General features: G+C 23.2%; 1 protein-coding gene across 3 annotated transcripts; it reads right to left on the bottom strand.

Moving 5' to 3' along the window:
• Positions 1–3470: 3470 nt before the first annotated feature.
• Positions 3471–7494, bottom strand: LOC110642084 (probable terpene synthase 6). Of its 3 annotated transcripts, XM_058139704.1 has the most exons (7): positions 7308–7494; positions 6550–6823; positions 5982–6354; positions 5584–5802; positions 4511–4649; positions 4145–4393; positions 3473–3821 (listed from the first exon to the last, which is right to left on the bottom strand). In XM_058139704.1, the coding sequence occupies exons 1-7, from the start codon at positions 7455–7457 to the stop codon at positions 3513–3515; spliced, it is 1713 nt and encodes a 570-aa protein (XP_057995687.1). In that variant the 5' UTR covers positions 7458–7494; the 3' UTR covers positions 3473–3512. The 3 variants fall into 3 exon arrangements, with proteins under 3 accessions (XP_057995688.1, XP_057995687.1, XP_057995689.1); XM_058139705.1 differs by lacking the exon at positions 5584–5802 and having other exon boundaries at positions 3471–3821; XM_058139706.1 differs by lacking the exon at positions 4145–4393 and having other exon boundaries at positions 3474–3821; positions 7308–7493.
• Between the last annotated feature and the right edge of the window lie 18638 nt (positions 7495–26132).

Raw genomic sequence — 26132 nt, 5'->3', positions numbered from 1 at the left:
CATAACACCAACCTCTCTCATGAAGAAATAAATCACATGAATTGTGACAGATTTAACAACATGACTAAATTCAATGGTAATATATATATTATGTTCAAGATGTCAATATCGCTGCTTTCTTTTTTAATGTCTTTTCTCTATTATAATTTACGAAACTTGACCATAATGTCTTGTCCTATGGTGTAAGACATGGGTGCGACATACTTGACAGCAAATTCAATTTTCCAATCCCCCTCCAGCCGCGTTGAAATCAACTTCCATTTTGTATGTGACAAGGCTGCTAAATAGAGTTTAGCACTACATATACTCCCTCATTTTATGTATAAAACAATGCAAATAGAGTTTACAGAATTCAATTTAACTCTCACACAATCATGCTTCATCTCTTTTTCTTTTGAAAATAAATTTTTTTGAAATTGAAAAGCATTGAATTCTTTCATTGAAAATATGATAATTGACTAAAAAAAAGAAATCAAATGAATTTAGTTTTGTAAAATTCTAGTTTTCAAATAGGACGTTAAATTTGCAATTCATTAGAAAAATATGCTCCACTTAATAGCTATAATAACCTCAAAAATATCAAAAAGAAAGATAGCACAAAACATTTCAGAAGAAATAACACAAACCTCTCATGAAGAAATAAAATCAAATGAATTTTTGTGGATTTGACAACAGAACTAAATAGCAATAGTGTGCATAATCTAATGGTAGGTGCATATATATTGAACTTAGAAGACTCAAGTTCGACTCTCCCCTCCTCCTATTTATGTAATTTATCTATTTGTTGATATCCAAAATACCCTTAATTCTTTAAAATATATATATATATATATGCGCGTGTGTGTGACAATCGCTGCTTTCCTTTTTAATGTCTTTTTCCTATTATAATCTACAAAACTTGACTGTATATGAACTTAAGATTTAATTTTATATTATTTAATTAATTACGTATTGCAATTTGTTGCATAGTTGAATAAGTCATATATAATAATTAGTTAAATTTTCAAGGAAATCTCATTAATTTTTTTTATTTATTTTAAGAGATTTGCTATTTATTTCAGCTTTAGAAGCTCAAGAACATTATTTGGAGGTCAACTATTTAATATTACACTATAATATATATTGAAGGTGAGTAACAGCTATAACAGCCCAATCCATCTCCAGTTAGTATTGTCCGTTTTGGCCCATGGGCCTCACAAATTTGTCCCTTGGGAGGTTTCATTCCCAAAAGCGCTCTAACCAGGTGAGGAAGGCTCCCACATATATGGCCCAAATCTTTCATTCCCATTTCGGATGTGGGACACGAAGTCCACTCCAGTGTGTAGCTAGTTGAATGAGCACTTCCCAACCCCATCCCTGGGTCATGACAAGCCCACTAGCTTCCACCTAGTGTGTTCTCGCACCACACACCGTACTAGAGAGAGTCCAGCTCTGATACCAAATTGTAACAGCCTGATCCATCTCTAGTTAGTATTGTCCGCTTTGACCCATGGGCCTCACAAATTTGTCTTTTGAGAGGTTTCATTCCCAAAAGCGCGCTAACCAGGTGCGAAAAGCTCCCACATATATGGCCCAAATCTTTTCTTCTCGTTTCGAATGTGGGACACGAAGTCCATTCCAATGCGTAGCTGGTTAAACGAGCACATCCCAACCCCATCCCTGGGTCGTGACAACAACTTTCGATTCTATGTAAGTTTGGTGGGTCTTTTTTTATTTAATTTAAATTTATTTGTCATAATTAGGATTGTGCATGGTTCTCTGGGTCCCAGGCTGAAACAAAGAACCATACTAAATGAACAAGAGCAACACTAATCCAAAATTAATTATTTTGATGCTTTGATTCTATTATGGTTCTTTCTTAAGAATCAAATAGGAACCATACTAAAACCGAACTAGACCCGTATACCAACTCGAGAATCGAATGTATACTTATGTTTTTTTTTTTATTCTTTTAGATGCATTAAAAAATAATACTTTCAATATAATTATGTATATTTACATATGTATGCATAATTATAGAATAAATACAACATAATATTAAATTTCATTTCTCTATCTTTTCTTAATAATTTTAATTATAAATATATTAATTTACCTTATAATTCTTAATTATAAGTATACTATTATACTGTATATATACTTAATTCATAATTAAATTCATATCTTATAATTAAATATAATATAATTAATAAAAAGCTAAAAGTTATATTATATAATATAATTGTACTAATATATTATTTAATATGCTTAATCCTAAATTATATATGTACATTATAGCTAAAGATTATATAATTTAAAAATACTAAAATATATATTATATAATATATTTTATATTAATAATTCACTTTAAAACTTAAATGTTAATTCAAGTATGATTTTTTATGAAAACAAGTACATAAAATTATTTTAAGAATCGATAATTGAATTAGAACCATCTCAAATCAAACTAGAAGCGAAGGAATGAGTCATACTAAACCAGAACTGAAACAACGAAAAATCAAACTGAAACCCAAATAACAAAGAACCAAATCAGAATCATACTAAAATTTCAATTCAGTTCCGATTCCTAGATAAATTCTAAACCGAAAATGCAGACCACTAACCATAAATATATGAATTTCATATTCATGGCTAATGCTATTAGCTATGAATTAATGTCTCAGAGATATTAGGTATAATAATGGGATGCCTAGCTACAGGTGACAATGTAAGCGCACGTCAAAGAATTGGCAAGCAAGAAGCATTGTCCTAGATTAGGTGTATTAAAGTGATCTAGTAATCTGGGTTTAATTGGATAGTGTTATATTAAGTTTTTCCTAACTTTATTACTATTATTATTATTATTATTATTATTATTATTATTATTATTATTATCTTTGCTTATGAAAAAGCCATAAGAGAATTAATCTGTGATTGTTTGTGAAACTGAAACACCATTGGAGAGAAGTAGAGAAGTGATGTTTAGCATTATTGTTCGAGTTGTTGTTAAAAAAAAAAAATTTTAATATTAAATTTTTATAATAAAAATATATTAAATTTAACTTTAAATCATTTTTTAATACTTTCTAAGCTATTTTTCTCAATATTAGCTTAGATTTGGTTAAGATTCTTGAAAACATCATACTAAAAAAGAAATTCTTGAAAAGAAGCACAAGCATCATATGGCAGAATACAAATAAATTTTTAGACAATGATAAAGCGATATAATAAAAATTCATATAGGCACAGTGTGTATATGTATACATACATATATCATCTATTCACATAATATCTTTTTTTTTTTAAGAAACATAAAATTGCACACATTATCAAATTACAAAGCATAGCACCTTAATTATTCATAGTTAAGATGCCGAGAGAGATGACTCATAGTGTTTGGCCTATCGATCATTTGTTTTATTTTACAACAACTGATATATAGCAAAGCAAACCACACTATTTATTCTTGCCTTTCCGGCACAGGGACAATCCAAGCCAAGCAGGGGAAAGACATATATACGAAACTCATCGTATCATATATTAACTTGGTCTTGCAAAGGAAGTGGCTTCAGAAACAATGCCGTAATTTTATCTTTCAGACTTGATGGGTTGGTGTAGGAGTCGTCAAACCTGTAAACAACCTCTGTTATTCGAGCAACGTTAACCAACAATTTGAGAATAGGACTTGGCAGAGCAGTTGGCTTCATGCATTCTTCGTTGATGTCCTTCCATGCATTTGCACAAATTTTAAGAATCTCTTCCACAGCCTTCTTCTCTAAAACATCATGTTCTTTCATGTAGCACTCTACCGATGAAGCAGAGTCTCCTCTCTTTTGCTCAGCCTATATTTTCATGCAGTTGAGTTAAAAGTGATTAAATTTCTTAAGCATAAAATGAAATTGGATACATCCAACCCTGATTCGACAACCCACTGCAGCATTGAGACTAAAAATTTTCTCCGTTTATGCCTTTGGGTGAATCAACTAAGGGTTATTCGTACTCTCAGCACTTTGGAGCTCAATCTGTTGTAGATCCCCTTATGGGTTGGGTTAAACCAGAGGCTATGAAATCATTGAATAGGCGATAACCTTTTTTGTTTTTTTTTTTTTCAATTCAAAATGGAAAAGAACGAAATTGGAATTTCGATCTATGTGTTTGCGTATACCTGGTGGGATGCTATGTCGTTCTCAAGACGCCCAAGTACCTTGACAGCTTTGACAATTTTTGGGTTACTTTGAAGCCACTGATAGTCCTTGATCCCTGCAATCTTTTCCATTCCAATAAAGCCTGCTGCTACAACTACGCCATAGGTGCTTGACTCAGAACCATTTTGCAAATACACATCAAATGTTGGCACATACCCTTCATTAAACCACTGTGCCTCCATGCGATAGGATCTCAACAAGTTTTTAAACTGATGAATTAATTTGCATTATCAAAAGTAAATTAATTAATACCAGCAGCCATAAGCCAACCAAAGAAAAAATTAATTGATTAAGTTGAATATATCAAGAATCTAGACAAATCTTACTTCTTCTTTTACGTAATAGGCACAGTTGGATCTTCCTTCCTTACTCGCAATATTCTCTGTTTCCTCAAAAAGATTCAGTAATTCCTTGTAGAAAACTTTCATGTAATCTGGCAGTTCGTCAGTAGCATCAATACTGCACCTGCTTATATAGATAAAACTATTTAGGCATCCAATTTCTTCATGGACATAATAGTAAAATGATTATTTATTTTATACAGTAATAAGTAAACTGTAATTTGTATTATTAAAATCACAATTAGTATTATTTGTTTTCTCACATCTTTAGTATCACGGCGAGCTTTTATGCATCACAGTAAGTTCACTTCTTGAACGGTGCTTCGATCCGGTTTAATATGGACTAGGATACAATATGTAAGGTGAGACCCGCATAAAAATGAAAAATTTTTGTCTACATCTATTATTTTATATTGTGTAGCAAAATATAACATTTATGATGGAATCCATATATTAAATAATTGAGATCCATATATAATAAAATCATTATACTATTTTAAAATTTTATTTATGATAGATTAAATCTAGATAAGTTTTTCTATAAATTAAAATAAATCATTTCATATAATGACTATATGTATAATAGATAGATTTTAACAATTGATTAAGTAATGACCCACATAAAATCATTATCATTAATGATTAGCAAAATTATTGAATATACAATTTTATAATTTAGGTGGACCCACACACTTGTGCCTTGAATACGTGATGTACCGTAAATTTTTCCCCAAAGGGCAAATCATCCATGCTAAAATTATGGGCAATAAAGGTATTTAGTTAACTTCTTTTATGATTTGGCTCCAAGATTTGGATCATGGTAACAAGTTGAGGAGCAAACTCACTTGCCAACTGAGTTGATTCCTTTTTGGTATTTTAAATGTCTCTGCAAATGTTTTTCACTTAGCATGTTAGATCTTAGGTCGGAGTATACGAGGGCAGCCTACTGACTAAGATTTAATCGGATTTGTCCATATTAAATTGTTGCTGATTTTTTAATTATTAATAAAATTACAGCTTATAAGAAAAACGAAAAAGTAAAGAAAAGGATAGCAAACCTCTCGATAGCATCTGTGAAGGCATTGACTTCCTTCATTGTAGCATATGCATCGTATGTGTCATCAGCTAGTGATATCATTTTCAAATACTTGGCCATCATCATCCTTGAAAGAGCAAGATGAGGCTCAAACTGAATGGAACACCCCCAGAAATAGATTTCCACAAGTCTGTCTCTTGCATAGGGAAGTTTCTCTGCAAGATTTAAGTCTTTCCACCACCTAAAAAAATTGATGTATAATTATAAAAAATTATTTACACGTGACACATAATACCTACGTATTTAATAAGGGGGTCTCACTATATATCATACGTTTAAACTGCGTCTAGGTAAGAAATATTTATATAGAAAATATATCATTTACACAATGCCCTTATTATCTCTCAAACCAAAGTTTACCTTGCCATCACCTTGAGCTCCTCTCTCTGCAATAATTGCACTCGATTGAAATCTAATTTTGCAAATTCGAGTAGGAATTCATTTGGAGATTCTTCTTTTTCATAGAAAGAGATGTATTGCCAAGCCTCTACTCTGGGTACTCCCTTGTGAAACGGAAGGATCAGAGCATTCTTTATACGTTCAGAATAATGGGGTTTTGATTGCATAGCCAATGACTCCAGGTGTGACCTTGTAAATTCAAGAGCTTCATCGAGAATATCTTCTCCATGCACACTCATAAAACTTGCTTCATACAAGCTGAGAATGCCTCTCACATCTTTGATGATGCTCTTCTTGAACTCTCCATTGCTGTCCTTGAATTTCTTGAACACATCTAATTCATAATAATCCTTCACATCATATATATTTTAATGGGAAAAGACATATATTTGATATTTTTATTTTTTAAATGAAATTATTATTATTATTATTATTATTATTATTATTATTATTATTATTATTATTATTATTATTATTATTATTATTATTATTATTATTATTATTATTATATCTTTGATGAGGCACTTACCACAAGTCATTTTGAATCCGTGTTGTCTCAAGACTTGAAAAAGGAGAGCTGTAGTGTAGAGATCATAATCATTTTCATCAAAGAGTTGAGGAACCCAGTTAAAAATATGAATTAATTGTTCTTCAATTTCCCTCTCAAAATGATATGATAAACCAAGACGACATAATAAGTTAATCAATTCAATTTTCTTGATCGGATTACTTGCATCAGCCATTAACATGTCTTTGACCTTTTCTTTGAGCGCTTCCACCCGTCTAGTCCACGATTCATATTCCTGTGAAAGTAGTTTGGGAATTTCTTAAAAATTCATGTAAGTTTGAGGCTTAAAAAAATGAATTAGATATTCATGTAAGTTTGAGGCTTAAAAAATGAAGTAGATAATATAGGTAATCTAAGGCTTAATTTTACATAAAATAATTTATATATAAAATATATTTTTCATATAAATTGTTTTTCAAGAAAATGTTTTCCATAAAAATATTTTTCATTATTTTGTTGCAGTATTAAACTATTATATATGTTTATATTATACATATATAAGTGTTTCTACATTTTAATAAGATTGTCAAAGTACAAAAAATGACTTTCAAATTTAAAAAGAAAAAAATATTTATAAAAAAAACTTAATTTTTCTTTAACTGAAAATATTTTTCATGATAATATTTTTCGTAAAATAAACAGAGCCACTCACGAGCTTTTTGTTTAAAGCACAAGAAAAACAGAGGAAACAAAGCATCACAAGATAAAGAGTTACTTACTGAGTCCAGCAAAGAAAAATAAGTAAAGCTGCAAGAATCCCACACAGGAGGAGGGAACACTGAGTGAATTATGGTTTGGTCAGTGTTTGGCTGTAAATGAGGTTGCACTTCCATTTTTCGCCGGGAGGAAAGGAAGGAGAAGTATAGCATGTAACTTAGCTGCTTGTATCTTGTTCCAAATGCTTGGAAATTAAAGGCCTTATATAGAGACATCTATCCCTTGGCTGCAAAATATATAATGTCTGTTTGACATTATTGTTAGAGCTAATATTTAGAAAAATAGCTTTTTAAATATATTAATCAAAAAGTATTAAAAATTGATTTAAAGTTAAATTTGATATATTTTAATTATAAAAAATTAAATTTTAAAAAATAATACTTTCTATGGTTACTTGATTCCATAAATAGTATAATTATTTTATTACAAAAAATAAGAAAATTTCACATAAATTTATAGCTTATCTCATAAAATTTATGTAAGATAATTATTAATTTTAAAAAAATAAAGTTTCTTCATGTAAAAAAATACATATAATAGTTTTTAAAAATCTAATAAATAATATTTAATAAACTTAAACGTGTTCTTATAATTTTTTAACAAAATTTACCATATATAATTCAGATCTTTGATTTTTTAAAACAATATTACATGTGATTTTTTATTTGAGAAAATTTTATTTTTCTTTTTATTAAGTTAGTAAAATTTTCATAATTAACTAATTTATGAAAAAAAAAATTATTTTATAAAAATCAAATAAGATAAGTAATAAATTTTTGTGAAACTATCTTATTTTCAATAATGAAATAATTATACTTTATATAAAATTAAATAGTTATAAAATTTTTTTTAAAAAATTATTTTTTCAGCAACAGTTGAACAATAATGCTTAATATTAGTTCTTTACTTCTCTCCAATAGTGTTTCAGTTCCACAAACAACTATAGATCAATTCTTTGGCCATTTTTTATAATAATAATAATAATAATAATAATAATAATAATAATAATAAAGCACTTAATATGACACTATCCAATTAAATCCATATCAGTAAACCACTTTAATAGACCCAGTCCAATGCATGTTATGTGTCAATTCTCTGACGCGTGCTTACAGGTGAATCACACTTTCCTTAGTTCTACGTTCCTCACCTCTTTCTCTCCCTGTGCTTTTCAAAGTGAGCAACCCTCTTTGACTTTAGTTTCAAAGTGAGCAACCATCTTTGAATTCATCATAAATTTAAAATATAAAATATGTGATGAGATTTATCTATTAAATATGTAAATTTTATATATTTATATCTTAAATTTATAATGAATTCAATTTAGATAAAAATTTACCTTCTTATTCAACCTTAAATTGACACATGTAGCTAGTCATCCCATGCAATATTATGCCCGGCATCGCTGAGACATTAATTCATAGCACACAGTATTAGCAATGAATCTGAAATTCATATATGTTATGGCAAATAAATTTAAATTAAATAAAAAAAATTCCAACAAACTTACATAGGATCGAAAGCTACTGCTTACCTTCAATATATATTGTAGTGTAGTATTATACAGTTGTTGTCCAAATAATATTCTTGAATCTCTAAAGCTGAAATAAACAGCAAATCACTTCAAAGTAAATAAAAAAAAAAAAATTCATGACATTTCGATGAAAATTTAACTAATTATTATGTATGACTTATTCAACTATGCAACAAAAGCAAAATATGTAATTAATTAAATAATATAAAATTAATTCTCATCTCATATACAGTTAATTTTTGTAGATTATAATAGAAAAAAGTATTAAAAAAGAAAGCAACGATTGGAATCTTGAACTATATATATATAATCGTAAATAATTTAATTTTTTTGGTATCTATGGATAGATAAATTACAAAAGTAGGAGAGGGAAGAGATGAACTTAAGTCTCTCAGGTTCAATATATATGCAACAATCACTGGATCATGCACATTGCTACAATTTAGTCTTCTTATCAAATCTGCACAATTCATTTGATTTTATTTTTTCGTGACAGAGATTTGTGTTAATTCTTCTGAAAGTTTTGTATTATCTTTCTTTATGATTTTGGGGCGTATTTTTTCTAATGAATATTGCAATTTTAACCTCTTGTTTGGAAACTAAAATTTTACGAGAACTAAATTCAATTGATCTTTTTTAGTTAATTCTCATATTTGAAATGAAAGAATTTAATTTTTTTAACTAAAAAAATTATTTTTTAAAAAAATATAAAAAATTAAATATAATTATGTAAAAATTCAATTGAATTCTGTAAACTCTCATTACATTATTCTATTATACACTAGTTTTTATCTTCACATGTGTTACACGTTAATTTACTTGTGATTTAAAAATTTTTATATAATTTTCTTTTAATTTTTTATATAATATAATATTATCATTATATATTATTTTTAATAGCCAATTAAATTTAGTTATTCATTAGTATGACTGTATTTTACTTCTAATTAAAGTTAATTAAATAATTATAAAAAAATAAAATTAATAAGTTATATTACTTTAATCAATTGAAATATTATAAATAAAACACATGAAATAGAATTTTTCATGTATATTACTTTAGTGATTAAAATATTATAAATAAAATACCATAAATATAGTATGAAAATATGAATATTTTGATTTTATAAATTAAAATTTATTATTTACTAAAAGTTATTTTCAAAATAGTTTCAATTTTTAAATAAAATTATTAAAGTCTATTTAAAATGGAGATTGTGAGGCAAAAAATATGTATTTTATTGCTTAATTTTATCTAATTACAATAAGAATTTTAGAATTTATAATTTTTTATAATTTTTTTTTTACTTTAGTAAATAATAAAAATAATGAATGGTGTCTTTAGAAATTTTAATACTCTTCCCTTCCCCTTTTAAAATTTTTTTTCAACTTCTTGTTGTTATAGTCAAATTTTTAATTTTTTGAGAATTTTAGCTTGATTTTAAATATTTATTATTTTTAATAAGCAATAAAAATTAAAATAAATTTACAATCAAAATTATAACTATGAGAGAAACTAACAATTAAAACTACATCATGTTATTAAATCAATTTTGATTATAGGTTAAAAAAAACTTATAAAACCATGCTAAAATTATTATAAAAATTAGTATAAAAAATTGAAAAAAAATAATATTAAGCCTTTAAATTACATTTTATCATTTACTATTAATAAAATTCTTTATGAGTTAATATTTTTACCAATATAAGTAGTTTTTAAAATAAGATTTATAACAAGACTAAGATTTTAATATGTTGTTTATTATTTACTGTAAATTAAAAAATTATAAAACAATTTGATCATTTGTAAATTCTTCTACTCATATTTAATTATTTATTAGAAAAAAAATATAACACTATAAGTAAAAACATAGGTTAATTATTGAATTAATTTATATATATAATTCTATGTAATGTAAATTAAAAATTAAAAAAATTGAAGTATTTAAAACAAAAAAGTGTGCATGGTAAATATATTGATGAAAAATAAATTATATAATTTAAAAATATATTGTTATAATTATATATCATATATTAATTTTATTTTTTAATGTAACTCTGAGTACTCGTATATTTACATAATTATATAAGGTTAAAAGACAAAAAAAAATCAAAACTTTTATTTCAATTATCAATTTTATTAAAAACTTTTAATTGTATCAATTTAATCATAAACCTTTCTAAATGTTTTTAATTTTAAAAATAAATTTAAATAAAACAATTAACTCATCAATTGGTAAAAATAATTCAAAATTTTCATTTATTATCAATTTTAACTACTCCTTTTAGTTTTATCAACATATTCAATAATTTTAGTATTTTTATTAATTTTAACAAACTTTAAATTGATAAAAAAAAAAATAATAAATGAATAATATATCTAATATTGTTATCTGAATTTTTAGTTTTTTTTCTCTATTCTTCCCACTTATACTTTTAATTTACATATTTCCTATCATTTTATTTCAAATTTAAAGAAAAAAATGAAATATTAAAAAATAAAATATGAGCAAATAATAAAACCAAAATAAATGTAAGTATTATTTTCAAAATGATGGATAAATTAATTAAAATAATATTTTTATGAATTTAAGAATAACTGTTAAAATTGATTAAAAAAATGAAAAGATTGACTAATATTGATAATGTATATAAATATTAGAATTATTTTTATCAATTAATTAATCTAATTAGGTTAATTATTAAAATTGAAACAAATGTCAAAGTTTGAGAATAAAATGATAAAATTAAAAGATTTGACTGAAATTGAAGAAATTTATAAATATTTTAATTTTTTTAGTCATTTAACTATTAAATAATAATATAAAATTTATATAAATAGATTAAAATTTGAAATGAATAAGCATTTAATTTTGATATTATGATTTTTTATTATATTTAAATTAAAATATATTTTATTCTAAATAATTAATTATCCAAATAAAGTCTAAATAATTTTTATGAGTAGTATTTTTAAAAAATTTTAATGTATTTATAAATTATAATATTTTAATGATGTAAAGAATAAAATTAATTTGAAAATATGACTAATTAATAAAAAAAAATATAAGAACTTTTTAATTTTATTTAAAATTTTAATTTCTTTTATTAAAATTGTAAAATTAGTGTTAGTTTTATTCTATTTACCTAAATTAGTCAAAATTGAAATGTAATTATAATAATTTCTTTAAAGTTTTCAATAAAAATTATTTTTTAATTTATTATATTGAACAATAATTTGAGAATATAAAATTATTTAATTTTATTCTTAATAAAAATGAAATAAATAAAATTTGTTTATATATAAAAATAAATTTTAAATTTGATTAAAGCTATAATTTTTATCAATATAAATAATTAAGAAAAGGCTACAAATATATGACCAATAATGTGGATTCATCCACTTGAATTCAATTAAAAATCCAAATTTTTAATTTTAATATGTAGTTAACACTAATTTTTATTTAATTAAATATCTATATTTATTTATCAATTTTATTAAAATAAATTAAATAATTTTTAATGAATAATTATAATTATAGAATCACTATATTAAGACTTATAATATGTTTTTTTAGTATAAGTATATTCTTATTAAAGTAATATTAAAATTTTAATTTATATTAATTATTGTAATATTAAAAAATGAAATTATTTGATATTTAGTGGCAAATTGTTTATTACTAAAAGTTATTAGTGATAATATAAAATATTACTCATAAAAAATTATATTTAGTGATAAATACTTTATCACTAAAAGTTATTAGTGATAATATTGCTCATAAAAAATTTAGCAATAAATTTTTTTATCTCTAAAAAAATAGCTACAATAATATTTGGAATGCATTAATTACTAAAATTATTAGCGACACATATTTTTATCACTAAATAGTATTAACAACGAATTTATATGGATTAGTTACATGTTATTGCCTTTTATAAGCATCATTGGTGATAAATTATTTTTCTATCACTAGAAATATATTTTTTTATATGTATACAAATAATAAATATATTAATAATATTTTTATTTTTATTTATTAATTTTTTATTTTAATTAATTATTTCTTATAAAATTTTATATTTAATTAAAGTTCAATATAAGTATGATTAATAATTTTAAATTTATATAAACTTTAAAATTTTAAATTTTAAATTTATATAAAATTTTAAATTAATTTAAATAATAAAAATATAATTATGATTAATTTTCAAAATAAAGAGTAATTTAAATAGAGTTAATATTTAATCTTTATATATTTATATCTAATGTAAATATAATATAAATAAAAAATATTGTGTTACCTTTTAAGACCCTTAACTAAATTAAATTTGTTGCCAAGTATGTTACAGTCATGTTATCACATCATAGGACAAGACATTACAGACAAGTTCATATGTAGACACGTTTTGTAAATTGTAATAGGCAAAAGACATCAATAAAGAAAGCCGCCGTTGGCACCTTGCACAATAACAATAATAATTGTAAATGGATATTTAAAATGAATGATTTGATATTTTTATATTTTAAATAATTTTAAATATTTAAGTTGTGTAAATAAATATGATAATGTATTTCACCTCTTAATAAAATATTCAATATAAATAAAATCAGTTTTATTTATTAATTTAAAAATACTTGTGTAATAAGTAAATAATAATAATAATAATAATAATAAATCATTTAAAGAATTAAGGGTATTTTTGATATTTAATAATAATAATTATAAATTATTAAATTATACACTGTTTTTATTTAGTCCTTCGCTAATTTATTTCCTCGTGAAAAAGGTTTTTAATTAATTTTTTTGGCAAGTTTTATACTTAATACTGTTTATACACACCAGAGAGAGAGAGAGAGAGAGAGAGAGAGAGAGAGAGAGAGAGAGAGAGAGAGAGAGCATTGGCATTGGTAAAAATACATATAATAATTTATTATAATAATAATTACAAACTAAATTTAATTAATTATTAAAAATTAATTTATATTAAATTTTTATTATTTAAATTAATTTTAAAATTTATACAAATTTAAAATTCTTATAATTTTACTGACACTTAAAATCTATTAAACGAATTAAAAATGCTTTTAAAAATAATTCCACTTATATGAAAATTTTATTAAAATTTTTATTTAATAATAAAATAAAATTCTATTTTGACTAGGAAAAGAAAAAAAATAATAAAAAAAACCATGTTTAACTTTCTTGTAACCCCCTAATATAATATTATTAAAACTTTAACATTGTTTAGTATGTTGGAAATTAAAAATTTATATAATATAATAAATTGTGTAATTATTTTCTTATAATAAATTATATATTTGGACTATATTAATATATAAGTCAATTAAAATTAACAATTTTATTTTATTTTACATAATTATTAATTTTATCATAAATTATAGTATTAAAAGGCCAAAATTAAATATTAATAAAAAAAACACATTAGGATTCACAGAATACCCTTTATTATTTTTATTATTGCAATTATATTATTTTTATTATTTGAATTAATTTTAGAGTTATATATTTCTATTTGTATTTAAGTTATAGTTAATTAAGTTTTTTTTTATAATTCAAAACATTTATTTATAATTATAAAATTAAATATAAATATGAATAAAAAAATGTATACGTCAATTAGTGTTAGAGAATTTTGAACAATTGGATTGTCAAAAATGCCTTTAATTTTTTATATTATTTATAATTATATTATTTAAATTAAATTTTGAGTTTACATAAATTTAAAATTATTAATTTTACTTTACGTCTCATTATTAGATAGTATTTAAATATGATTTATAAATTCAAATTTGATTATATATGAAAAGGGAACATTGACATTGTCAAATGCCCTTTATAATTTTTATTATTTATTGAAATACCAATAAAAACGTATTGTCTAATCCTATTTAGTGATAAATACCTATTTAGGGATAAATATTTTATTTATTATAAATTTATAGCTTTTTTTTTAAAAAAAAAAACAATTAATGGATAAACTTTTATATTTAAACACTATTTTTTGCAATAGGAGCCAAGCATAATTAATTTTGACATGCAATGTGATATTTTTTTTTTCATTTTTCATTACATTTTTGTTTGTGTCTTTTTTTCTCAAATGAACAAAATCTATTTGTAAGTCTTTAATTTTTTTGACTTTTTGTATACATTATCATTCTTATGATTGTAATTACACGTTAATATGATCACTAAGACCTTATTATTATAGCCAATATCAAATGATATCTTGCAAATTTATTGATAGTCATATAGGTTAAAATAAACTGATTTTCCTATTTCTTTTATGTTTAATTTCTTATTTTAATTAATTACTTCTTATAAAATTTTATATTTAATTAAAGTTCAATATAAGTACGATTAAGAATTTTAAATATATATGTATTTTAAAATTAAAAATTTTAAATTTATATAAATTTTTAAATTAATTTAAATAATAAAAATATAATTATGATTAATTTTAAAAATAAAAAGTAATTTGAATAGAGTTAACATTTAGTCTTTATATATTTGTATCTAATATAAATATAATATAAATAAGAAATATTGTGTTACCTTTTAAGACCCTTAACTAAATTAAATTTGTTGTCAAGTATGTTGCATTCATGTTATCACATCACAGGACAAGACATTACAGCCAAGTTCATATGTAGTCACGTTTTGTACATTGCAATAGGCAAAAGACATCAATAAAGAAAGCCGCCGTTGGCATCTTGTACAGCAACAATAATAATTGTAAATGAATATTTAATATGAATGATTTGAAATTTTTATATTTTAAATAATTTTAAGTATTTAAGTTGTGTAAAGAAATATGATAGTGCATTTCACTTCTTAATAAAATGATTCAATATAAAAAATTAGTCTTAATTTATTAAATTAAAAATATTTGTGTAACAAGTAAATAATAATAATAATAATAATAAATCATTTAAAGAATTAAGGTTATTTTTGATATTTAATAATAATAATAATAATAATAATAAATTATTGAATTATACACTATTTTTATTTAGTCCTGTTATCAAAGTTACTACAATTCGCTAATTTATTTCTTCATGAAAAAGGTTTTTAATTAACTTTTTAGCAAGTTTTATACTTAATACTGTTTATACACACGCGTGTGTGTGTGTGTGTGTGAGAGAGAGAGAGAGAGAGAGAGAGAGAGAGAGAGAGAGAGAGAGAGCATTGATATTGATAAAAATATCTATAATAATAATTACAAATTAAATTTAATTAATTATTAAAAATTAATTTATATTAAATTTTTAATAATAAAATAAAATTCTATTTTGACTAGGAAAGGAAAAAAAATAATAAAAAAAACTATGTTTAACTTTCTTATAACCCCCTAATATAATATTATTAAAACTTTAACATTTGTTTAGTATGTTGGAAATTAAAAATTTATATAATATAATAAATTGTGTAATTATTTTCTTATAATAAATTATATATTTGGACTATATTAATATATAAGTCAACTAAAATTAAGAATTTTATTTTATTTTACATAATTATTAATTTTATCATAAATTATAGTATTAAAAGGCCAAAATTAAATATTAATAAAAAAAAACACATTAGGATTCACAGAATAGTAGAATATCCTTTATTATTTTTATTATTGCAATTATATTATTTTTATTATTTGAATTAATTTTAGAGTTTATATATTTCTATTTGTATTTAAGTTCTAGTTAATTAAGTTTTTTTATAATTCAAAACATTTATTTATAATTATAAAATTAAATATAAATATGAATAAAAAAATCTATACGTTAATTGGTGTTAGAGAATTATGAACAATTGGATTGTCAAAAACGCCTTTAATTTTTTATATTATTTATAATTATATTATTTAAATTAATTTTTGAGTTTACATAAATTTAAAATTATTAATTTTACTTAACGTCTCATTATTAGATAGTATTTAAATATGATTTATAAATTCAAATTTGATTATATATGAAAAGGGAACATTGGCATTGTCAAATGCCCTTTATAATTTATATTATTTATTGAAATACCAATAAAAACGTATTGTTGCAGATTATTATGAAATTCTAATCCTATTTAGTGATAAATACCTATTTAGGGATAAATATTTTATTTATTATAAATTTATAGCTTTTTTAAAAAAAAAAACAATTAATGGATAAACTTTTATATTTAAACACTATTTTTTGCAATAGGAGCCGAGCATAATTAATTTTGACATACAATGTGATATCTTTTTTTTCATTTTTCATTGCATTTTTGTTTGTGTCTTTTTTCCTCAAATGGGCAAAATCTATTTGTAAGTCTTTAATTTTTTTTAACTTTTTGTATACATTATCGTTCTTATGATTGTAATTACACGTTAATATGATCACTAAGACCTTATTATTATAGCCAATATCAAATGATATCTTGCAAATTTATTGATAGTCATATAGGTTAAAATAAATTAATTTTCCTATTTCTTTTATGTTTAATATTATTGATGTATCAATAATATTTGGGATGATTAATATCAATTTTCTATAAAAAGAAAATACTATATATATATATATATATATATATATATATATATATGTGTGATGGTATGATATTTTAACTTTCTTGGGTTTACTTAGTTTAAATATAGATTAATTATAACTTGTCAATCTCCTTATGTGCGTAAACATATTTTTTATTTTTTAATTTATTAGTCAATCTTGGATAGATTGTTGATTTTGATCATAAAGTTATGATAAAACCTAATTTTATTTTTAAATATATTTATGTGAGAAATTATACTTCTCTTAATATTAATTTTAAGTTCTTATGTTTTAAAATTTTAAAATAATAAAAATGAAAGGAAGACACAAAGAAGAAAAGGGAAAAAAATTTCACTACTAAACTATTAATTATATAATTATTATGAAATAATTAAAACATGCATGATTAAATTTATAATATAATCTACCATTTAAAGAAATAAAAATACTTATTAAATATATTAGATAGATTTTAAAATTATTTATATTAAATAATATGACAATATTAAATTTCAAGATATTAATGTAATGAAAATGAAAATTTTATAGTGATAATGCACTAAACTACAAAATATATTTTAATTTTTTTTAATTTTATAATTAATTTTTTTTGACATTAATCTAATTATGCAACCTCACTATTCAAGTTGACATTATTTTAAATTACTTAAAAAATAAAATATGGACAAATCAAACTTATTACTTTTAAAAAAGTAAAATAATAGAGTTTGCACGAATTTAATTAAATAAGCTAACTTGTATTTATTTTTAATTTATTTTAATATGTAAACATATTTGCCCATTTATATTTTTAACACTTATTATTAAATTTTTTTATTAAATTATATTTAAGTTTATAATTAAGTTAATTATTAATAAAATAATATATAACTTTCATTAAAATATGATCCAATAAAAATAATAATTCTTAAATTAATAAATATTTTATTTATATAATTAATTAGAATAACATTAAAATTAATATTTTAATTTAAATAATCAAATATAATATTTATAATAATATTATATCATAAAAATATTAACAGAAAATTATATAAAAAAAATTGAATTACGAATATGTATATCAAGTAAAATAACATCCAATGCACATTACGAAAATAATTAGTTATATTTAAGTTAATATGTACCATTATCTTTATGAATGAGAGATTCATTTTTATTTAAAAAAAGATAAATTATAATTTAGTCATTGAGATTTGATAAAAACTATAACTTAGTCATTATATTTTCAAAATCAAGCTATCAAAATCAAGCTATCTAATTCCTAAGATTTGACAAAACCTATAACTTTGTCATTGCCGTTAGAATTTAAATTAAGCTATCGTTAATTCCAGTAAAAAGGACTAAAATGCCCTTATCTCTATTTTCAATATAAAATTATTTAGCCCTGAGATTTTATTTTGTTGATAATTTAGTACCTGAAATTTGATTTAACCTATAAATTAGTCTCTGTAATTTTAAAATCAAGTAATTTAGTCCTTAATATTTTAATAAACCTATAAATTAGTCTTTACCAGCTAATTTCCTCATTAAATTTAGCGAAAATATCAAAATACTTTTAATTTTATTTTAATTTGAAAATAATTTAATATTTAAAATTCTATTTTAATAACAATTTGCGTTCATATTTATATTTTTTTCTTTTTTTATATAACAATATAATATAATATTGAAAATATTTATTAATTTTATAAAAATATATTTAATTATTTATATATTATTAAAATAATAATGACAAATAAAATTTTACAAAATTATAAAGGCTTATTTATAAATAGTTATAATATTTAAGGATCAATTTGTATAATATATGGATGATTTTATAATTAATCAAAACTTTTAAAGATCTTAAAGTAATTAATCTATATTTTAATTATAAAATTTTAATTTAATGAAACTCACATTTTAAAAATAAAGAAATTAAATTGTTAATAAAATAAAATCTAAGGAACTAAATTATTAAAGAAAATAAAACCTTAAGGATTAAATTATTTTATATAACAAGACATTACAGTCAAGTTCATATGTAGTCACGTTTTGTAAATTGTAATAGGCAAAAGACATCAATAAATTGTAAATGGATATTTAATATGAATGATTTGATATTTTTAAGTATTTGTGTAATAAGTATTAGTCTTAATCTATTAAATTAAAAATATTTGTGTAATAAGTAAATAATTATAATAATAATTATAAATTATTTAAAGAATTAAGAGTATTTTTGACTAATAATAATAATAATAAATTATTAAATTATACACTATTTTCATTCAGTCTTGTTGTTAAAGTTACTACAATTCACTAATTTATTTCCTCATGAAAAAGGTTTTTAATTAACTTTTTTGGCAAGTTTTATACTTAATACTGTGTATACACGCACGTGAGAGAGAGAGAGAAGAAGAAGAGAAAGAGCATTGGCAATGGTAAAAATACCTATAATAATTTATTATAATAATAATTATAAACTAAATTTAATTAATTATTAAAAATTAATTTATATGAAATTTTTATTATTTAAATTAATTTTAAAATTTATATAAATTTAAAATTCATATAATTTTACTTGTACTTAAAATCTATTAAACGAATTAAATATGCTTTTAAAAATAATTCCACTTACATGAAAATTTTATTAAAATTTTTATTTAATAATAAAATAAAATTCTATTTTGACTAGGAAAGGAAAAAAAATAATAAAAAAAACTATGTTTAACTTTCTTATAACCCCCTAATATAATATTATTAAAACTTTAACATTATTTAGTATGTTGGAAATTAAAAATTTATATAATATAATAAATTGTGTAATTATTTTCTTATAATAAATTATATATTTGGACTATATTAATATATAAGTCAACTAAAATTAAGAATTTTATTTTATTTTTCATAATTATTAATTTTATCATAAATTATAATATTAAAAGTCCAAAATTAAATATTAATAAAAAAAACATGTTGGGATTCACAGAATACCCTTTATTATTTTTATTATTATAATAATATTATTTTTATTATTTAAATTAATTTTAGAGTTTGTATAATTTTATTTGTATTTAAGTTCTAGTTAATTAAGTTTTTTTTTTATAATTCAAAACATTTATTTATAATTATAAAATTAAATATAAATATGAATAACAAAAATCTATACGTTAATTAGTGTTAGAGAATTATGGAACAATTGGATTGTCAAAAATGCCCTTAAATTTTTATATTATTTCTAATTATATTATTTAAATTAATTTTTGAGTTTACATAAATTTAAAATTATTAATTTTACTTGTATTTAACTTCTCATTATTAGATAGCATTTAAATATGATTTATAAATTCAAATTTGATCATATATGAAAAGGGAACATTGGCATTGTCAAATGTCCTTTATGATTTATATTATTTATTAAAATACCAATAAAAACGTATTGTTGCATATCATTATGAAATTTTAATAATATTTTTATTTTTTATTTATTAATTTTTTATTTTAATTAATTATTTTTTATAAAATTTTATATTTAATTGAAGTTAAATATAAGTATGATTAAAAATTTTAAATTTATATGAATTTTAAGATTAAAAATTTTAAATTTATATAAATTTTTAAATCAATATTCATTCTTTATGCATTTATATATAATATAGAATAATATAAATAAAAAATATTGTGTTACCTTTTAAACCCTTAACTAAATTAAATTTGTTGTCAATTATGTTGCATTCGTGTTATCGCATCATAGGACAAGACATTACAGTCAAGTTCATATGTAGTCACGTTTTGCAAATTATAATAGGAAAAAGTCATCAATAAAGAAAGCTGCCGTTGGCATCTTTGTACAACAACAATAGTAAATAGATATTTAATATGAATGTTTTGATATTTTTATTTTTTAAGTGAAATTAAATATTTAATTTTTATAAATGAATATAATATCTCTTTAAAGTATTTCACTCTTTAATAAATTAATTCAGTGTAAATAAAATTAGCCCTAATCCATTAGATAAAAATATTTATGTAATAAGTAAATAATAATAATAATAATAGTTATTATTATAAATCATTTAAAAAATTAAGGATATTTTTGGCATTTAATGATAATAATAATAAAAAATAATTAAATTATATACACTATTTTTATTTAATCTTGTTATTAAAGTTACTACAAATCGCATAATTTATTTCTTCATGAAAAATGTATGTGTTATTTCTTTTAAAAAGTTTCGTGTTATCTTTCTTTATATTAGTTTTGAGAATATAAATAACTATCGAGTGAAGCGTTTTTTTTATCTTTTAAAGAATTACAATTTCAAATAATAAAATATTTAAGAAATTAAAGTAATTAACTTTTTCGACAAGTTTTATATTTAATACTCTTCATATATATATATACATGAGATTGGCAAAAATACCCATAGAAATTATTATAATAATAATTCAGACTAAATTTTATTAACTATTAAAAATTAATTTATATTAAATTTTTATTATTTAAATTAATTTTAAAATTTATATAAATTTAAAATTCTTATAATCCTACTTGTACTTAAAATCTATTAAAAGAATTAAAAATACTTTTAAAAATAATTTCACTTATATGAAAATTTTATTAAAATTTTTATTTAATAATAAAAGAAAATTCTATTTTAACTAGGAAAGGAAAAAAATTACGTAAAAAAAAACTATGTTTAACTTTCTTATAACCCTAATATAATATTATTAAAACTTTAACATTGTTTAGTATGTTGGAAATTAAAAATTTGTATAATATAATAAATTGTGCATTTATTTTCTTATAATAAATTATATATTTGGACTATATTAATATATAAGTCAACTAAAATTAAGAATTTTATTTTATTTTACATAATTATTAATTTTATTATAAATTATAATATTATAAGGCCAAAATTAAATATTAATAAAAAAATACATTGGGATTCACAGGATACCCTTTATTATTTTTATTATTACAATTATATTATTTTTATTATTTAAATTAATTTTAGAGTTTATATAGTTGTATTTGTATTTAAGTCCTAGTTAATTAATTTTTTTTATAATACAAAACATTTATTTATAATTATAAAATTAAATATAAATATGAATAACAAAAATCTATACGTTAATTAGTGTTAGAGAATCATGGAACAATTGGATTGTCAAAAATGCCCTTAATTTTTTATATTATTTATAATTATACTATTTAAATTAATTTTTGAGTTTACATAAATTTAAAATTATTAATTTTACTTGTATTTAACTTCTCATTATTAGATAGTATTTAAACATGATTTATAAATTCAAATTTGATTATATATGAAAAGGGAACATTGGCATTGTCAAATGTCCTTTATGATTTATATTATTTATTAAAATATCAATAAAAACGTATTGTTGCATATCATTATGTAATTCTAATCCTATTTAGTGATAAATATTTTATTTATTATAAATTTATAGTTTTTTTTTTAAAACAATTAATGGATAAACTTTTACATTTAAACACTATTTTTTGCAATAGGACCAAGCATAATTAATTTTGACATACAATGTGATATTTTTTTTTTCTTTCTTTACTATATTTTTGTGTGTCTTTTTTCTTCAAATGGGCAAAATCTATTTATAAGTCTTTAATTTTTTTGACTTTTTGTCTATAGTATCATTCTTATGATTGTAATTATACGTTAATATGATCACTAGGGCTTTATTATTATAGCCAATATCAAATGATATCTTGCAAATTCATTGATAGTCATAGGTTAAAATAAATTGATTTTCCTATTTCTTTCATGCTTAATATTATTGATGTATCAATAATATTTGGGATGATTAATATCATTTTTATGTGAAAAAAAATGCATTATACATATGTGATGGCATGATGTTTTAACTTTCTATTGGTTCCACTTAGTTTAAATGTAGATTAATTATAATTTGTCGATCTTTTTATGTGCGTAAACATTTTTTTGTTTTTTAGTTTATTAGTCAATCTTAGATAGCTTGTTGATTTTGACCATAAAGCTATAAGAAAACCTAATTATATTTTTATATATATTTATGTGAGAAATTATACTTCTCCCAATATTAATTTTAAGTTATTATGTTTTAAAGTTTTTGTCACGACCCAACCTATGGGCCGGACCGGCACTAGGACCTGGGCCAGCCTAAAGCCCCCGAGGCCCGTAGTAAGCCTAATTATTCCTTAACCCAACTCTAAGGCCCATTTGGGCCCAATTTCAAGAAACCAACCGGATAGAGTCCGGCCATAAAGTGGACCTTTCAACGGGGAGTTTTTTTTACTCACCCGACCTGTAAACAAAATATATCATCAATTGAGGAGCTCAGCTCACCCTCCACATACTCATATCAGCATAAAAATAAATGGGAGCTCAGCTCCCTCATCCAATCCATCAAACATGCATATAATAATTTTACAGGTCCACATGACAATTTATATTACAGACCCGAATCATTTAAATATTTCTAACACATGCGGAAATTCTAGGAGTAAATAAAATTACACAAATATTCATAAAACAACCTGCGAAGGAGAAAAGCAGGTTAACCACAATAAAATCCTTCTGTAGCCTGAAAAAATGTTGAACAGGAGTGAGCGTTCGACTCAGAGAGTAAAATATCAATTTTAACCATAATCTCTATAACTATCTAGAACTAATGCAACCTGTGGAGTGAAATGCAACAGCAACAATATTTTCACATCATAACAGCAAAAGGGCAATTTGGAGCACTCACACACCCAGTAATATCAATCATAATATATGGGAGCTGATCCCCTATACAGCTCTCTTAAATCCAACCTGTGCCAGCGAAGAACTCAGCTCGGACTTCCACTTAATAACCAAATCGGGGTCCCAGCGAAGAACTCAAGCCGTGTCTACCCCGAAGGACCGGGTCCCAGTGAAGATCTCAAGCCGTGTCTACCCGTCCTATCCATAGTCCACACCACACGCACGCACGCCAACACACGCACACTGCTCCAAATTACCACAACAACATACATGGCACTTTCACAGTTATGAATGCAACATAAATCGTGCCTAGAGTTTATATACATAGATATATGCATATAAGTGATGCATGAGCATGCTTGAACATATAATAATATCGAAATTACAATTAAAATTAATATTTTACTCACAGACTTGACAACGGTCACTGTGGCGGCTGGGCGGAGGAAGAAGGCTGTCCCGGCTCACCTGACAATTACATTACAATTATTTAACACAATTGACTCAATACAAATCATGAAAAGACCAAATACGTCCTAAGTCGTGCCGAAAATCCGGCAGAGTCTCCCTATACCTAGGACCTACCCAACCTGCAAAATGGCTCAAAACACACTTCTATATTCACAATCCATATATCCACAACTCAATCACATCACACAGCCCCTTCTGGGCCCATCAAATCAGTCATCCATCATAATATGTAAAATTTCAATTTAGTCCTTAAAATTGATCATTTTGCAAAAACTGCCCAAATAAGCTCTAAAAATTCTAAAACTTTGCCCCACGGTCCTTAGCAATATTACTAGGCTATTACAAAAAGAAGCATAATTTTCTGAGCTACCACGAATATTTTATGAATTTTTAATCCTATTTAAGCACTAGAAAATTACGAAAAAGCAAGGTTCGGGTTTACCTTTGCCGATTCCGACTTCGGGGACGCCCTCGGGACATCTGACAATGGTGGGGTAGCCAAAACCTCGGTTCAATTCGGAGACTTTTTCCGGTAGCCGGTCTGTCTGGCCGGAAATTCACAGACCCGGACAGCTGTCGAATTTCAACGAATTGAGGATACCTACACGAAGCCCACAACACGGGGGTTAGTACATAAATTTTTCAGAATTTTCTAAGCACATTTAATGCTCGGAAAAACACTGCGAAGTTCCGTGGGACCCACCAAAAAATAGTGTCGAAAAAATTCGAAATTTATGTCGCCGCGAAGCTCTAGACAAGTGGAGCACTCTGGTACTCTCAGTTTTCTCGTGGGGTTTACGGTTTGTGAGAAATCTAGCCCAAAAGTCAAAATGAGCTAAAACTTCCCGGGCAAAAATTAGACAAACTGCTCGATGGATTTCGATGTTCTTGGTGTCTATGGAAAGCTTTCGACGAGTAGATGAGTTTAGACACAAGATCCGGTCCGATTGGTGGCCGGATCGGCCGGATTTTGGCCAGGAAGTCGAAAAGTCCCGCGCGCAAGGGAGGGGCGTTCGCGAGCGTTTTCCGGCCATTTGGGGCGGCGCAGGTGTCTTTGGGGCCAGTGAGGGTGGCCGTGGTGAGGCGGCGGCGCAGCAAGGGGATAAGGGAGGAGAGAGAAAAAGAGAGAGAAGGGGAGGGAGGTCGGACGCGCGCGGGGAGGAGGAAGAAAAAGAAGAAGACCGGTCCGATCCGGTCCGGTTCGATTCGGCCGGTTCGATTCAGAATACAAAATTTTAAATTTTTACTCTGCCTCGAGACCGAAAACGAGGTCCAAAAATTCTGAAAAAATTTCAGAAAACTCAGAAAAATTCGTAGATTCCAAATATATTTTTAGTTTTGCCACGTGGTCTTTAAATTAATTTTTAAAAATCATCAAAGTTTTTATTTTCGAAAAATTGAACCCGATTTTTAAAATCCGAAAAATCTCAAAAATTTCCTAAAATTTAAATAAAATTAAAATACCAATAATGCTCATAAAATAATAAAATTTAAAATTTCGGGGTGTTAC

Source organism: Hevea brasiliensis, chromosome 17 (genome assembly GCF_030052815.1).
Source record: "Hevea brasiliensis isolate MT/VB/25A 57/8 chromosome 17, ASM3005281v1, whole genome shotgun sequence".
Taxonomy (NCBI): domain Eukaryota; kingdom Viridiplantae; phylum Streptophyta; class Magnoliopsida; order Malpighiales; family Euphorbiaceae; genus Hevea; species Hevea brasiliensis.
This window is presented reverse-complemented; position numbering and strand designations above follow the sequence as displayed.

What these genes read in the sequence shown, in the direction of transcription:
- LOC110642084 (XM_058139704.1), bottom strand. Translation starts at nt 7,457, where the DNA reads ATGCTATACTTCTCCTTCCTTTCCTCCCGGCGAAAAATGGAAGTGCAA. An exon ending in GAGCTCAAGGTGATGGCAAG is followed by an intron (nt 5,803 to 5,981) that starts GTAAACTTTGGT and finishes CAATTTTTTTAG; the next exon opens with GTGGTGGAAAGACTTAAATC. An exon ending in CCTATTACGTAAAAGAAGAA is followed by an intron (nt 4,394 to 4,510) that starts GTAAGATTTGTC and finishes TTAATTCATCAG; the next exon opens with TTTAAAAACTTGTTGAGATC.